Source organism: Haemorhous mexicanus, chromosome Z (genome assembly GCF_027477595.1).
Source record: "Haemorhous mexicanus isolate bHaeMex1 chromosome Z, bHaeMex1.pri, whole genome shotgun sequence".
In the NCBI taxonomy this organism is placed as follows: domain Eukaryota; kingdom Metazoa; phylum Chordata; class Aves; order Passeriformes; family Fringillidae; genus Haemorhous; species Haemorhous mexicanus.
Genome location: NC_082381.1, coordinates 68,852,054 through 68,867,629, shown reverse-complemented (window position 1 = coordinate 68,867,629; position 15,576 = coordinate 68,852,054). Strand labels below are relative to the sequence as shown.

The following is a 15,576-nucleotide window of genomic DNA, read 5'->3' as shown; positions in this document are numbered from 1 at the left end:
TAGAGAATAGTGAATACTAAAATTAAATAGATATGATGTTGCCACTAAAAGAATGAATTTACAACCAGCGTCCTAATTAAGACCACATTTTTAATGTACTTATACATAACCAATCTAATAAAAGGTAGCTGTAAAGTTGAGCTAAATAGTCCAGACTCATGTTTAAAATGTGAAGATAACATGAAATTGTAGTACATATATATTCATGTGCGGCAAGAGACAGAATTTACGCAACAGATCAAAATCCAAAACTGGTCAAAATCCAGGGAATAAACTGGCCTAGAATGTTTTTCTGGATTGTTAAGAATGGGAAAAAAATACTCACTGGCAAATGTATTATTCTGCCAGTCATTGCAGGTTATGAAAATAATAACATCCCCATGAGAAGGAAAAAACATAGAAGAAGGTAAGTATTCTACTTAGACTACTAAGAAAACTTAAAAATGAGATATTTTTAAACAAAAAAAAAAAAGCAAAATACAACATTTGAAACTGCTAGAAAGGCCTTTGTCAGATATCTGGCCAAGCAGTAACTGAGTGTTCTAGCAGATATCCCAAACTATTACCACCAAACATTTCCTGGAAAAACTATAATTTGAATAGTTTTATGACCCTTTGTGCAACTTAGAAGGTGAATGCCTGGAGAGAAAAAAAAAAGGGGGGGGAGGGGGGAATAGGGCATAAAAAAGTATTTTTCACTGGGTTTTTTTTCTTTCTGTGGTCAGTCTAGTGTACAAATTGAAAAAATTATTTATAAACTACAGAAGACATTAACATATCATTACTATCAACAGCATATGGAGTTTGGCATTTTATACGTTTATCCTGATACAGTTTTAATCGCCAAAAGTTTCCTTGCCAGATTTATAGGAAGACTTTACCTGGGCAGTTACGAATTGCATTGTTCATCCTGTGTGCTGGTAGATATTCTCAAATTTTCCAATTCAGAAAATCACCAGACGTGTAACCAGCTCCTCTCAGTCAGCACATCTTAACATAAATTTGTGGTATTACACCCAAAATTTCTGTGTCTCCTATTTCAGTTGAGATAGGAGAACATTATTTTTATTGAGTCTTTTTATTCGGTACCATTTATTTTAATCAACCTAACAACAACAACCAAAAAAATAAAAAAAAATAAGAAGAAAGGAGCTTTCAGACTCTAAGTCAGAGCATGAATGAAAATCTGTGCTTAACTCCATGACATTGGTCACTCTTCTGGATTTGGTATTAAATAAAGCACAGTTTGAACACATTTTGTCCATCTGGAATGGATTAGGCAAACTCTGGGTATACCTTATACCTTTTCCATCCTTTCACCCCCACAGACTAAAATTTTATGAACTAAATCAGACTTCACATCTTGTAACTAACCAGCTGTACACTCAGAGTCAACTAATGGCATCAGAAATTAAAAACAACAGCCTTTTTATTAATTAGAAAACATTCCACTCACACGTTGTGCTTGTTAATTAGCTGCAAATAACCTGCTGGTTGACATTTGCCATGCAATAAGCAGCTTTTCAGATTCACATTCTAGCTACTTTATTGTTCCACATGAGTTCCCTCAAATCCCACAGAGTCTATTTGATCCCCTTCAGCTACAAAATCTAGGAATAAAGTTTAAAGACAAATTTACCCTCATCTACCCCTCAAGAAAATCCAACCAATCAACCAAACAAAAGAGCACTCACAAAAAAAAATTCTCAGCCACGAGTGGACACCTGAACAATATTTCCAACCTTATCCTGCTAACATGAGATGGGGGAATAAAAAAACCCACCCAACATGTTTATAACTGTCCCAGAAAGGAGAATTACATAATATGCCAAGGGATTTTCATTAATTTCCAACTACTTCCTATTTTCTTCTATTGCCTGTTTTATCTACTGATTTCTGTCATGTCACAGCCTACAGACTCTCACCTCACAAAAAGACAGAAAATGGGTAACAGAGAATTCTTCGCTGAGATCTTTGAGTAGGTTTACCCCCCACAGAGAATGCAGAGTGCTTGCAATCATGGAACATAGCTCTAGAGCCAGATTTACCTAAAGTGAATCATCTACACACAGACCACAGTTGCTGCATGTCTCAGTCACAATTTCTCTTTTATCAATCTCTCATCATTCCAAAGAATATGCCTTAGCAGAAATAGCAAAGACCCCCAACACATTTCTGATACAGAAGTAAGAACATAAAAGCTATGATAGTGGTGCCATATCTAGCAACATGACTGATTCAAGTGGTCAACAGCAGGTCTCTAAAAAGCAGTGTAAGGAATACATCCTGTATAGAAACCCTGGAATAAACATGAGCAGCACTGTACACAACATAAAATGCCTCACTTTCCTCAGTCTGCTGAGCAAAGCCCAATAGACTTCAATTTTGTTTGGGTTTTTTGCCCAAACACATCATTTTGAATATGCAGATACATTTTTTTTTTCCTCTTAGACCCCTTCACTCCACTGAAAATGAAGATAAATGGAGATTTAGTGCTACTATTTGGAAGCTGGCTCCTTACATTTTATATATTTGCAGAGACAGACACTAGGGGCAAAATATGCCTCTCTGCTTTTCAAACCTCTCCCTCAATCTTACATCTGTGGTCACAAGAAAACCAAGTAAATGGACACTGTTACGATTTTTGCACAAAAATCAAATCAGGAAGCATAGTCTCCTGTCAGGGGCTTAAATTCATCTCAAGGAACTCCAGTAGAAAAAGCTAAAAGGCTGCACAAAAAACGAGGGTGAAAACTGCTTAGTGGACTTCAGAGTCAAGTAAGTAAGAAACAAGACACAGAATTACTGCTTGAAATTGGAGCTCTTCTTACAAACAGAGGAACCAGCCACAGGACGAGGATCCAAGACAAGGCTACATGAGAACAGAAATGCTTTGGATCTACAGACTTATTGGACAAAGCTAGGAAATTGTCTTCATGGAGCTTGATAAGAGTACTCTGTATAAAAGAGGAATCTTGCAACAACTTAAGAAGCCCAGAAGAAAAGTGGAAAATGCCTCAGAAAAGAAGCATAATAATCTTGGACCTGCAGGAGTACAGGAATGTGCAGAGTCCTGGCTGGTTGGCCTCACCTTGCTACCAAACGCCTTAACTAGTACAGAACCTGATGGGGGAATGCTACTTACTATTACAGAATAAAAACATATAACTAACCTACAGGCAACTGACATGCAAAAGGAAAAGAGTAGCCATTAAACAAATTTTCTTTTAGGACTGTTATCTGGACAACGCAACTACAAAACCATCACCAGCTGCCTAAAAACTCTAAGGCTATTAAAAAAAAATTAAAGGCATGATTGTGGTCAGCTCTACACAGGTATGCAAAATGAAACAAGAAACGTTTTGTTCCTCTTGAGTATCTACAGCAATGTCAGAAACATTTCTGTTCTTAGATTATGAACCTCAAGAATTACAGGAGTTTAGGATAGCTGCCATTTAAATATATTTTCTGTGTCCTAAGAAAAACTGGCATCACTGGCCTGCACATTGGATGCATCTCACAGACAAATGAAAGTGCCCCTTACCCATAAAGGCATATGAATTAACTGATTGAACCATTGTGAAATTAATCTTATGCATATTCAATAAACATAAACCAGCTTTGTAAAATTCTCTCCTTGAAAGACTCAAAAAATCCACCATGTAACAATGCTAATGCCTCCCATATGGGCTTCAATAGTGTTGCTAGAGAAATGCTGCACACTCATACTGGTGTTAATGGCAATAGCAGCCATATTACACTGCTCAGCAATACACCTACTTAATTAGTTACAAGTACCCAGCAAAAATATAAGAGTCTATTAAGAGAGAGCTCATTCACTGTCTCACAACATTAACATATACAAACCCACTTAGGACCCAGACAAATAGAAAAATTATACCATCTGGGGTAACTGAACATTTTTGCTCTCTTCAGTACAACCTGCAAAACAAGGTGTATTTGATTTAATCAATTATCAAAATTGTTATTATATCAATTATTAGCTTATATCAAAATAAAAACATCTACAACTCTTATTCTTTATTCAATCAAATAGGGATCCTTCCAACAGAGCATATCAGTTCCACAGGGCTGTGGAATTAATTGCTGCTAAAGCAGTAAACCACTTGTGAACTTAACTCAAGTGGATTTCAATCCAAGTAAAAGATTTTTGTATTTCAAGGTATTTTAAGCCAAGAATTTCAGAAGGTGTATCTACATAAAACCACATAGGTTTACAGTCTTAAAATTAAGTCTAGTAAGTTTTCTGCAAGGAATGTTTCCATAAAAGCACCCTAGCTGCAAAGAGATCTTAGTGTTTTTGTCAAGCATAGTGAATTTGTTTTGCTTTTAAAACATTAAACAAACTCTTGGTGTGTGAACTACCAACAGCAGATGACACTTCATTCAACAATTTTTGAGAAGTACTGTTTTCTTAAGTGATTGAGGTCTGAAATGTTTTTATGTTTAAAACAATTGCATCTCACAGACTAGATTCTGTCCCTTTAGAGACACACACCTCAACTTCCCCCTGAAACCTTCCTTTCTATGGCCCATCCAGTATGCAGATTTACTTGATCTACTAGCACACCAGGAGGCAAAGTAATCTCCATCTCAGCAGCAAAACACTCCATTCCTGCAATGTTTAGAGAGTCAGCCACACATCGTCTGGATAAACAACTATTTAGTACCTGGACAAATCAAACTAACCCTCTTGAGCAATAGAGAAATGTCACACTAGAGAACACCTCCAGTGTAAAGGAAAACAAAATTTTAAAAAATTTTCACCTTCTCAATCCTGTTACAATGTGTAACCTAGAATCCAACCTTCTGGCCATGCAGGTACACAGGAAAAGGAATGGTTCTGCTCATAATTCAGAGTTAACAAAGGCGTTCTTAAGGAATGCCACAATTCCTACTTCATGATCTTTAAGATCAAGAGAAGGAAGCAACTAATCAAAATGGAAGAGGAGCTTAGTTTAAAAATATAAGTAAAAATAAAATAATAGCTGTACACTATAGCTCTTAAGTTTTGTGGGTCTGCAATCTATGGAGACCCTATTTCTTAAAGAGTTTCAGAGGAAACAAAAAGAGGAAGCAGCCTACCAAGGAAGACTAAAAAAAAACAAATCACCAAATAAAACTAACTTCAAAAAGGCACATTGATACCTCTGCACTGGGGTGGGATGCACAAGCCTCAAAATTTACACTGGCTTTTAAAATTAATTATCTGACATTGTGCTAAAAAGCAAGAGTATTACATAATGACGCAAGAATACAGAAACCAAATGCAAGAACTCTCTCTTTATCAAAGGATTTGAGATTAGATCCATACAAGTTTTTCTCCTATTTTTATTGTTTTGTGGTACAAAATAATTTTAAGGATTCACTAGGTTTATCTAAAATCTTCATGAAAAAAGGCGGCATTGTCTTAACAGCATTACACCAATAATCAACCTCATAGTTCAAGCCTGTCTACTTAGTATTTTACTTCCACCTACCTCCAAGAACCCAACTTGGACAATTTCAGGATGAAACACTGAATTCTGACAGCTAAATATATTCTCTTACAGGAAAAATGTAGGTGATACACAACACAAGGTCTTAGTTAGACCAGTCTCTGGCCTGTATATTTTTAATTAGCAAACAAGAATTTTTCTGCAATTCCCTACCCACTCAGCAGACTGCAGGGGGGCTGCAGGACCATGACCAGAAAGGCCCATAGACCAGGCACACCAAACACAGGCAGGCTCTTATCCAAAGTCTGGTGGCTTAGTAGGCATGGCAACGCTTCTGTGGGACTTAAGAGATCAGTTTGACATACCTCCACTCTAGTGAGGCTATCTGGTTTTAGCACACAGCTTATTTAGGATACAAAAGTCTTTCTGCATTGATCAAGCAGATACTCCTAGAGAATGTGCAGCCTTAATACTGTTTTTCCCAAATCAGACCATGACATCTTTGAAAGCAACATGATGGGATAGCAACATGATGGGAAAAGGTGAAGTGCTGTTGTCATTTACATGGTTGAAGAGAATGACTCATTTTCTTAAAACCTCTGCCCCACATTTCAGATAAAGACTGTTGTGGTTGCAAATTTAAATACTTAGATGGGACTCAGTACTATTTTGAAATACATCAATGCTTGCTAAAAAATCTGGTTTTAGTAAACACAAAACTATTCATAATGTTGAATTGAAACTTTCCTACTTTCCATAAAGTAGAAGTACGCACAGTGAGCAAAAAATTGATTCCAGTGTCAAAGTCAATAAAAGTGTAATTACTCCGTACAAAGCAGAGCAGCATCAGTGGGACAGATTCAGGAAACTACTTTAAAAATACTATTGGAGCTGCTAAAAAGTATCCTAATTTTTGGTAGTAGAGGCTCAAATTCCTTTGGATAGATGTGGTCATTAAAGACCTTTCCAGTACATTATGATTTTAAAGAACCATTGCTTTAACCTTCTCTTTCTCATATAATGCCTTAAAACTAGTTCATCAAGTGAAAGATAGACAAGAGAATGAAAATAAGCATATAAACATTTCAGAAATTAATATAGAATCATTAAAGTAGTGGATTTACATGTTTATATTAATATAAATTTGTCCTTACTCATTCCAACCCCAAAAAGAACTATCAATTCTTCACATAACCTGATGCATTTTATTAGTAACAGCTGGGATAGCTAGCTGTTTTCAGTAAAAGCTGTATTTATCCACTCAAATTGATTAGTGCAGCCCTTGTGATTATTTTAAGGAATCACAATTATTATATAAATGAATGATGTTCTGGATTGCAAGGCAGGATGTATTCTATTACCATCTGTATGGCAGTTGTCTAGGTGTTAAGTGGGCAATTTCCCCTTATCTCTCTCCCTGCGAGATCACAATCACTCCTCCCTCAGCAGGGGGCATCCCGTGATAAGAGGCTATTGAATGTCACTGCATGGCTGATAAGAACTGTAACATCCCATTGTGAGATGCTCCGCCCAGAGGGAGGAGCCGAGCATTGCTATCCAGATATAATCAGGAGATTCTGACACACCAGCACAGCTTCTCCACTGGATTCACCAGAGGAACAGCAGCTGCTTCTTCTTCCACGGATCTGCGGAGGAAGAATCACCCTTTTTTTTCTACAGGACCCCCTGCTCCAACAGAACCACACCTGACACCTCAGGAGGACTGCAGCCACTTTTCCAACTGGACTGCTGCCAGCACCCTGACCAACAGGGTGTCAGGTTGAGTTCTGACTCTGTCATTTTAGTGTACTGCATTGTTTTTATTTTATCATTTTATGGTTTTTCCCCCCTTCCCTATTAAAGAACTGTTATTTCCTGCTCCCGTATTTTTTTTTGCCTGAGAGCCCCTTAATTTAAAATTCATAGCAATTTGGAGGGGTGGGGAGGGTTTGCATTCTCCATTTCAGGGGAAGCTCCTGCCTTCTTTAGCAGGCACCTGTCTTATCCAAACCAAGACAATGATCACAAGCATTTTGCTGTGAAAGCATTTATAACTGAACTTTATAAAGGTAGGTATTACTAGCCTGCAGACACAACACTGAAGTACTTCACTGACCTAAAATATAGGTATATCCTTAGAGGTAAAGACTTCTTGGAAGAAAACTAGGAATTTATGAAATTCTTACATCCCTTTTAAAAGACAGCATACACATGCTACACACTTAGATAATTAAAGCCCCCATAATGAAGAACTATAAAAAGTCATCTGTATTTATTGGGTTTTGATGAATAAACGTAATTTTGAATAGCTATTGCTCACGTTCTCTCAAAACTTGCTCCTTTTACACTTAGAGGCTTGCAAGTTAACACTGGCTTAAGCTTTTGTCTGGAAACACAGAACTATTTGGAACTATACTAGGAACATCCCACTGGAACATCCTACCACATCAGGGAAGCCAGTACAGAATATAAGAATATACCCTAATCAAACACTAAAGCACAGCTGTGAAAGAAAACAATGGTGATTTGTAATGCCAGAATACCACCAATGAAGTGTCAGGTTAGCCAGCTGTAGCAGTAAAAATACAGAGTTGCCTATACAACTTATGCGTATGTACATTGAGGAGCTTCAACTGACACAACCATACCACCCATGGATTACATTTTTTTCACTTGTCTAAATTATACCAGTGAAAATTTCACGTGTAGCTAAGCTGTGATCACAACTTTGAAGCATTCTGCTTCAAAAATCCTAGTGAAGGAATTATTTATAGGCACAAAACTGATTGTAAACAAAAGCCTTTGTGAAAAATAAGGACCTTAGAATGCAACTATTGTATTTTTCATTGCATCCAATTTATTTGTATCAGAGTTTAAACTTTTTTTTACACTTCTTGAAATCTAAAAGCCTTCTGAGTTACTCTGGCATTTAATCACTCTGATTTTTAATATGTACTATTTAAGATCATATGTAATGATATCTGAAATATGAATACAAAATACATGCAAGTGATTCACTAGCTTCTACTTCCTCTTAAAAATAAAAAGATTTTTTCATTATGCAAAACAAAACTAAGAAAAAACACCACCTTCCCCAGAAAAAAAAAAATGCAAAATTATAGAAAAGATACATTATTTTAATCACTATTTTAATTTTTATGCAGTGAATGGAATGATTCCAAAATAGGTTACATAAAAAGCAGTACAGAATTTGTTCTGGAAAGTAGAAATCATACTTAAAAGATTCTAATTAAAATAGGACCAGATGAACCTGCTGCTACTTAAACAAAACAAAAAAGTATCCTTCAATAACAGTGAGACTTATCTTCTATTAAAGTACAGTTGCCTACACCAAACTGCAAAGGGACAGACATGAATGCCTTTATCAGGATCACAAGATCACAGTGCAGGTTATATTGAATTTATCACAGTAACAGTGAAATAGAATCAAACAAATGGGCACAAATGCAGGCTTTGAAACTACCTATTAAAATTGTCAGCTCTCATCTTAATTAAGAATAATAAATCAAACCAGCTACAAGGCAGAGTCTCATATTGCTGGAATCTGCAAGAACCTGTTTTCAGAGAAATACTATTACACTAGTTGAAGTTCTAGCCTGAAACTCTTGCAAAAACACTTTACATGATTAACAATACATTTTTCATTCTGTTTTGTTCTCTGCAATCTTATGAATTCTTTTCAGTTAATTAAGTCAAAAATGTTCAATCTTTTCTACTGTAATACTTTGTATTGGCAATTATGAAGTGAAAATAACAGCAGAAGCAAGCGATTTGTAGATCTTACTTTTCCAAATTCTTAATCTAAACTTTAATTATCTGATATATTTAAGACAAGGTATCTATTAATTTTCCTCCTTTTAAGGTTACCTACCAAATATATTTTTTTGCAACTAGCCTCTAGACATATATATGCTAAGAACAAGAAAGCTACAAGAAATAAAATAAACACAATACTTATAATGACCATACCTAGTAATAAGAACCGCATTATCATGGTGGGCAATCCCATTTTCTGGAATGGTGTTTCCATCACTTTGGTGGGAGAGAATGGATTTCTGCCACTTACAGAAGCTATCGAGGGACTTGTCTGCATGGTGGTTTATCTCCAAGTTTGGCTGCAATACAACATGCATACCAGAAATGTTCCAAACAAATTACTAAGGTCAGTTGTTAAGCCTTTTGAAAACTAAAATGGGACTATAATTAGAAGCAGTGGTTTCTAGGAATAAAATCTTCTTGCCAAATTTTATTTCTGTAAAATCCGACCCCAAGTTCAGCTGTGTATTACTGAACCATCATTCTTTCTGCTCCAACTTAAATAATCATTTTGTCAATACAGGAAAAAAAAATCTAAATATACATCTAAAAATAAAACTGACATCCCCGAAGGTATAATAATAGTCACCTGAAGTAAGAATATATATCTTTGAGATGATACACAAGGAATATTCCTTTGAACTGCTTCATCTTGATTAAAGTAGTAAAATATTATGTGGTAGGTTTTGTACTCAGAGGCAGCCACTTCAAGCTATTATTAAATAACTCTACATTTTACAATAATGTAATTTGAATTTCACAGGCATAAGACTTAGCACAACAGCTCTTACCTGATCTTCAGTGAGGACAATCAAACGTGTCACTATAATATTCACAACGTTTCCTAGACTGGAATCACGATAAAGTTTGGCAACCTGACCTCCAGAAAATAAGAAAAGGCACAAAGTCAGACAAGAAACACTACTTGCTTCCTAAACGGTTAAAAATTACCCCAATTTCCTCATGTAGTTCCACTGTGTAAAGTACCATTATCACCTAAATACAAGTTATTTTTTGACCAAAAAATGACCATTCCATGAAAAAGAACCCTTTTTGAGTCCCACTTTTCAGTAGAAACTGTTTATACCTTGTTTCATAATTCATCCAGCACAATGAGCATTTAGAGTGTCGATGTAAGCAGAATAGAACTGTATAATCTGAATGCAATTATTTGAATTCAAAATTAAAGACAGCAATTTAAAAGTGATCACAACATACTTCTTGACATTTTCCCAAAATGCTAAGATTTACAGTATTTAAACTATTCACTTCTGCAAGCTAGAGCTTATATTAAAGCATCATTCATGGCAATAAATAAACACTTGAAAGGTCCATTAACATTTCAGTACATAGGTATCGATAAGAACAGAGAGAAGGATGAAACTTACAATATTCATTACACTCAAAATGTAGTGTTCAATGTCTTTGCGACCATGGTATCCCACCATCATTTTGTCTGCTACTACCAGCGTTTCCACAAACCGTTCAAGGCTCACAGATCTCTTCTGTCGACTATGACTACTTAGTGTGCCATTGACTGGAAGTGAAGATGGAAAAGCAGATGCATCATTCATCCACCAAGGTTTGCCGCTTCTTGTGAGGTCTTCTAGGAACCAAAACAATTAAACACTTGAGAGGGAGTCACTAGTAAAACCCATTCAAATGCAGCTGGTTTGTGGTGAGATTGCCATCTCCAAGTTTCTAGCAAAGAAGTCTTTCTTGAGGCAAAGAAAAATTAAATTTCTTTATTTTCTAAATTATTTTTAACTAACTATATAATGGAAAGGCAACTTTGAGCACCAATAATCTCAACTCTCCTTAAATTTGAATTAGGATGATAAAGCAAAAATCCTCTGTTAATATATCTCATTTTGCACATTCATGTTACTATTAAAGATTAGTTGCAATTAACCACAAGAGCACATCAGAATTTTAAGAATAAGACCAAGACAGCCCCTAACCTCTGGGAAAAAAATACTAGAAACCAAAAATTCAAAATTAATGTAAAAGTTATCAAAATTTACTAAGGATTAAACATGCTCATAAAACACTAAAAAGCTTTTCCCCTCCTGCAAAAGTCTGTTATTTTTAAGCAATTAGGCTTACACACCTAAAAATGAAAAAATTTTCTCTTCAGAAACTTTTCAGATTATATTTTATCTACCTTGTGAATTAACTGTAATAGAAAGTTTTAAATGGTCTGACATGGGATAATTGCCATAGTTATTTCAACACAAATTTTAGTTCAAATATGATGATTCTTTTTTTTTCCCAGGTAAATATATAGAAAAATATTTATTGTGTGCAAGAAATCACTTATTAAAAATCCAAAGAGCTGGAATTATCGGCAAAACAAACATTACAAGATGACTCTGAATTCTAATTCCTGTCCTCAGACCAAAATTTAATCCATCCTTCCCCACAAAGGAAGAGAAGGATGGACTCAACTTTTTGTCTTTTATAGTGTGTATATCATATATCACTTTTCCATGGGAGCCAGCAAAGATCTCAAGCTAAAGTTCAGCAAAGTATATTGTTAGTCTGGTTTTATCTAAGTAAGATTTCAAAATATCTAAGTTATTCTTGGTATTTACAGATGAGCACAAGAACATTAACAGATACTTTTATAGCTGTCTGAACAGGACTGCTCAAATGAGTAATTTTCTTGCATCATTACTTCTACTAAAACAGGGTCAGCTAAGGATGAGTAGAGATAGAACCAGTACCTCCCATAAAAAAACCAATTATTTATGCAAGTCAGCTAAGCACACTGATTTCAAATAGAAAAACTACACCACAAAGAATGTATGTTCAGGTCAAAACCAGAAATACAAACCTTCAGCATTCCCACTGTTGCAGTGTTTCATAATTTTTGAGGCTATGGTACTGGCTCTAAAAGGCACATATTTTAGAAAAGTCAAAAAATTTAAGTAAACCTGGTAGTTATAAAAACACCAGTAAGAAAATGGTCCTCATTATCCAATGGTTATAATTCATTCTAAAGAAACCATGTACAAAGTATTAAAGCCTGCTTTGGATTCTATAATGACTACTAAGCTTTCTCCTGTTTTTCACCTCTATTCTAGAAAATTCAAAGTTGCTTGAATTGTTCAAAGATTTTCATCATACTTAAACAGTGTCTTAGAAATGTCTGAATTTTCTCTGACATGTACTAATTTTTTTTTAAATTCAGCCTTTTCCAAATAACAAATGCTGATGGTTTCTGATGCTCTTGGAGTGCTAGAAGTATTTTAGAAAGTACTGCTTCCACATTAACTCAAAATTTTCACTCAAAATGCAAACCATTCTGAAGATTTAAAAATTACTGATTTCAAGCAAAAACTTTCATAGGAAAAAAAAAAGATTATTTTGGAATCATGTATCTTTCAAACAAAGGTCTCAGAAGACTCCATAAGAACAACCATATCTCATTTTCTTATCAGATGAGAAGCTTAGGCTTCAGCTGATCTCAAAATTATATAAATGCTAAAATATATCAATAACTAAAGATATATAATTTATTTAGTGAAAATAGTTATGTTGCAACTTACATCATTCTTTCACCATATTCATAAGTTTATAAAGAAAAAAAATTAAACTCCATTAACATTGAACATAATTATAAGGAAGTAAAAAAAGGAAAAATAAATGGAAAAATAAAAAAAAAAAAATAGAAAAATACTATAATTGATCCCAAAATAATTATTGCAGAAATGTGAAATTAGGTTTTAAACTGCAACTGAAAAGAAATCCAAATCCATGTAGATATGGAGCTCACAACTACTGCACACAAGTTTTCCTAAGTCAGTCATCTAAGATATCGGGTAGTGGTCAAGGTAGAAAGAAAGAAGCACAAATAGAAAAATATCTCAAAATGTAATAACAAACTTCTTATGTTAGATGCAACAAGGAAAATATTTCAAAATAAAACATTATACTGTTTTTTACTAGATATTTAGCACCATTATTTCATGCTTCTAGCAAGGTTTTATTCCATATTTTAGAATATACCCACTGTAAGGTCTGACACAAGTGAAATCACTACATAAATCAAAAAATAGTAGAACTATCCAGAAATAATCTGCCACTCTGCAGCTTTCATATGTCAATTTTTGTTGTTTCTCAATCGTAAACAAATACAGCATTTTGCAAGATAATCTAGTGGTATCAAACCCCAATAAAAGCAATTGGAATTTGGCAGTGGAAAACTTTTTACCAACGCCTTAGTGATTTCAGCTATATTTAATAAAACATAATTAATTGGTGACAATACATACATGAAACACAAATTCAACATTTTATATTCTAAATTTTTATGTTTAAATGCTTAAAATCTAATTTAAATTATGAAAATGTATCCTAGGCTCACATCTGATTCTCCATGCCTCTCCAATTCTCCTCTTGTATTAGCTACCATAATTCTACCATTGATTATGAAGTGGCCCGTCACTTACTGACCCCAGTCAATTCTGATCATTCTTTCACCAAATTCTGTACTCCACTTTCTATTCTATTATTGTCATTTTTCTCAGAAAGGTCAGAAACTACACTCCCCTTGTCTCTATCAACACTTCAAAATCCTGACTATTTCCCTGATGGAGAAAAGGTACAAAATAAACTAGGTTACAGTAGGGGAAACTTGACAAACAATGAATAGTGGCACAGTTTCTCAAGCAGATTCCTCCCTGCACAGAATGCGAGGAAAACTGTTCTGAAGGTAAAGTTAAAATATGTTTCCAGACAAAATAAATCATATACTGCCAAAAGGTACTTACAGCTTTGTGACGTTTGCATTTTAAAACACAAAATTGGACTGTTCAAAACTTCCAAAACCAGTCAAATTACCTAAACATCACTGAATACCTGGCTTTAATCCTTGGGTGTGAAAACTGCAAAACCAAAAATTAATATTTGACTTTATTTTTTTGCCTTTTTTTTTATTTTTGGTATTTCAGGATGCTTTGTATGCCATTTCCCTTTAAGATAAAGCTGCAACTGTGGTCAGAAAATTAGTTTAAAAGGCTTTGGTACCCATGAGGGTAAAACAGAATGTCATCTGGAAAAGCAAGACCTTGTAGTCTTGGCAGAGAGTGAATTTTTTCAGACATTTTAATGGAGTGGAAATAGTATACAGAACAACAGGAAAAGGAGAAACTGAGATAAATGAACATCATAATATTCTCAGGCTTGTAAAAAGCAGTGCTTTAGTACTTCAAAAATTAAGGACTTGAGGCTATGAAAGCTGAGGGAATGCACAGGAGCTTCCAAGAAAAAAAGGTTATCAGTTATACAAAGTAATAAATGCTAAATATTATACCATGTTTTACAAAAAGTGCATGCAAGATGTATAGCTCTGATCAACCTGTGATCCATGTAACAGATACCACCAGAATAACTGAACACAGTTATTGTGTGTAGCTGCCTCTGCTTCATGGCTTAGAGGAGAATGACTTCTAAGAATTACTCTAGAAGACAAGATCCAACAGAGGCCAATATCCTTTCTTTTTGTAGGGATATAATAATGATAAAAATTACGTGCCCCTACATTTCAAAACCTTCCACTTATTATAAGCAGCTTAAGTGACTGCTCTCCCACCAAAATGAACATATACTAGTACCCTTATTTCACAATCAGTTAGCAGCAGTAACATTTAAGAGATTTGTTTTGCAATATTATAAGCATGTATATTGAATAATGCTCTCAAACTAAAACAGAAGTTACACACATGAAGTCTGACATTCCCTAAACATAATTAACTGAAACACTCAAGAAAAAGCTATCTCCCAAGAATGGGATCTTGAAGACAATCTGTACTGTAAGCTTAGACAGCTGGTGCCACTAAACATTATAAACTCCAAAAGAAGTTAAAATAAATTACATCAATGAACAATGATATTATTTTGTTTTAAGATTAGTTATTGTCAGTCTGCACCATGCACTGAATCTCATGAAATACAATTGCCTAGGACTGAACTTTTAAGAATAAGCTATTACTGAAATATAAACTATTGACAAGGTTAAAACATTTTTCTAGCATGTTAAAAAATTACTTTTGTGGTCTAAAAGAACTTGTCAGGTTTACTTCATGCTGTCTTCAAGAATTTAGTTTACAGTTTAAGCACAGGATACGTCAGAGTACTCAAAACATATATCTGTAAAGGTTAAAACTACTTTATAAGGAAAATATCTCTCCATCAAAACTATATAATCCTGCCCATAAGGCACAGGTAAATCACATACTTGACTATAATGGATAATGTCAACCAACTGGACCTAAAA

At 34.6% G+C, this 15,576-nt stretch overlaps 1 protein-coding gene across 1 annotated transcript in view; it reads right to left on the bottom strand.

Moving 5' to 3' along the window:
- The window catches only part of ADAMTS6 (ADAM metallopeptidase with thrombospondin type 1 motif 6), a 144,634-nt gene that overhangs the window by 114,084 nt on the left and 14,974 nt on the right, over window positions 1–15,576 (bottom strand). Inside the window, exons 5-7 of the mRNA XM_059836546.1 lie at window positions 10,685–10,902; window positions 10,088–10,171; window positions 9,450–9,595 (exon numbers count right to left, since the gene is read on the bottom strand). Coding sequence (XP_059692529.1) covers window positions 9,450–9,595; window positions 10,088–10,171; window positions 10,685–10,902 — 448 coding nt within the window. The remainder of the gene's footprint in view (window positions 1–9,449; window positions 9,596–10,087; window positions 10,172–10,684; window positions 10,903–15,576) is intronic.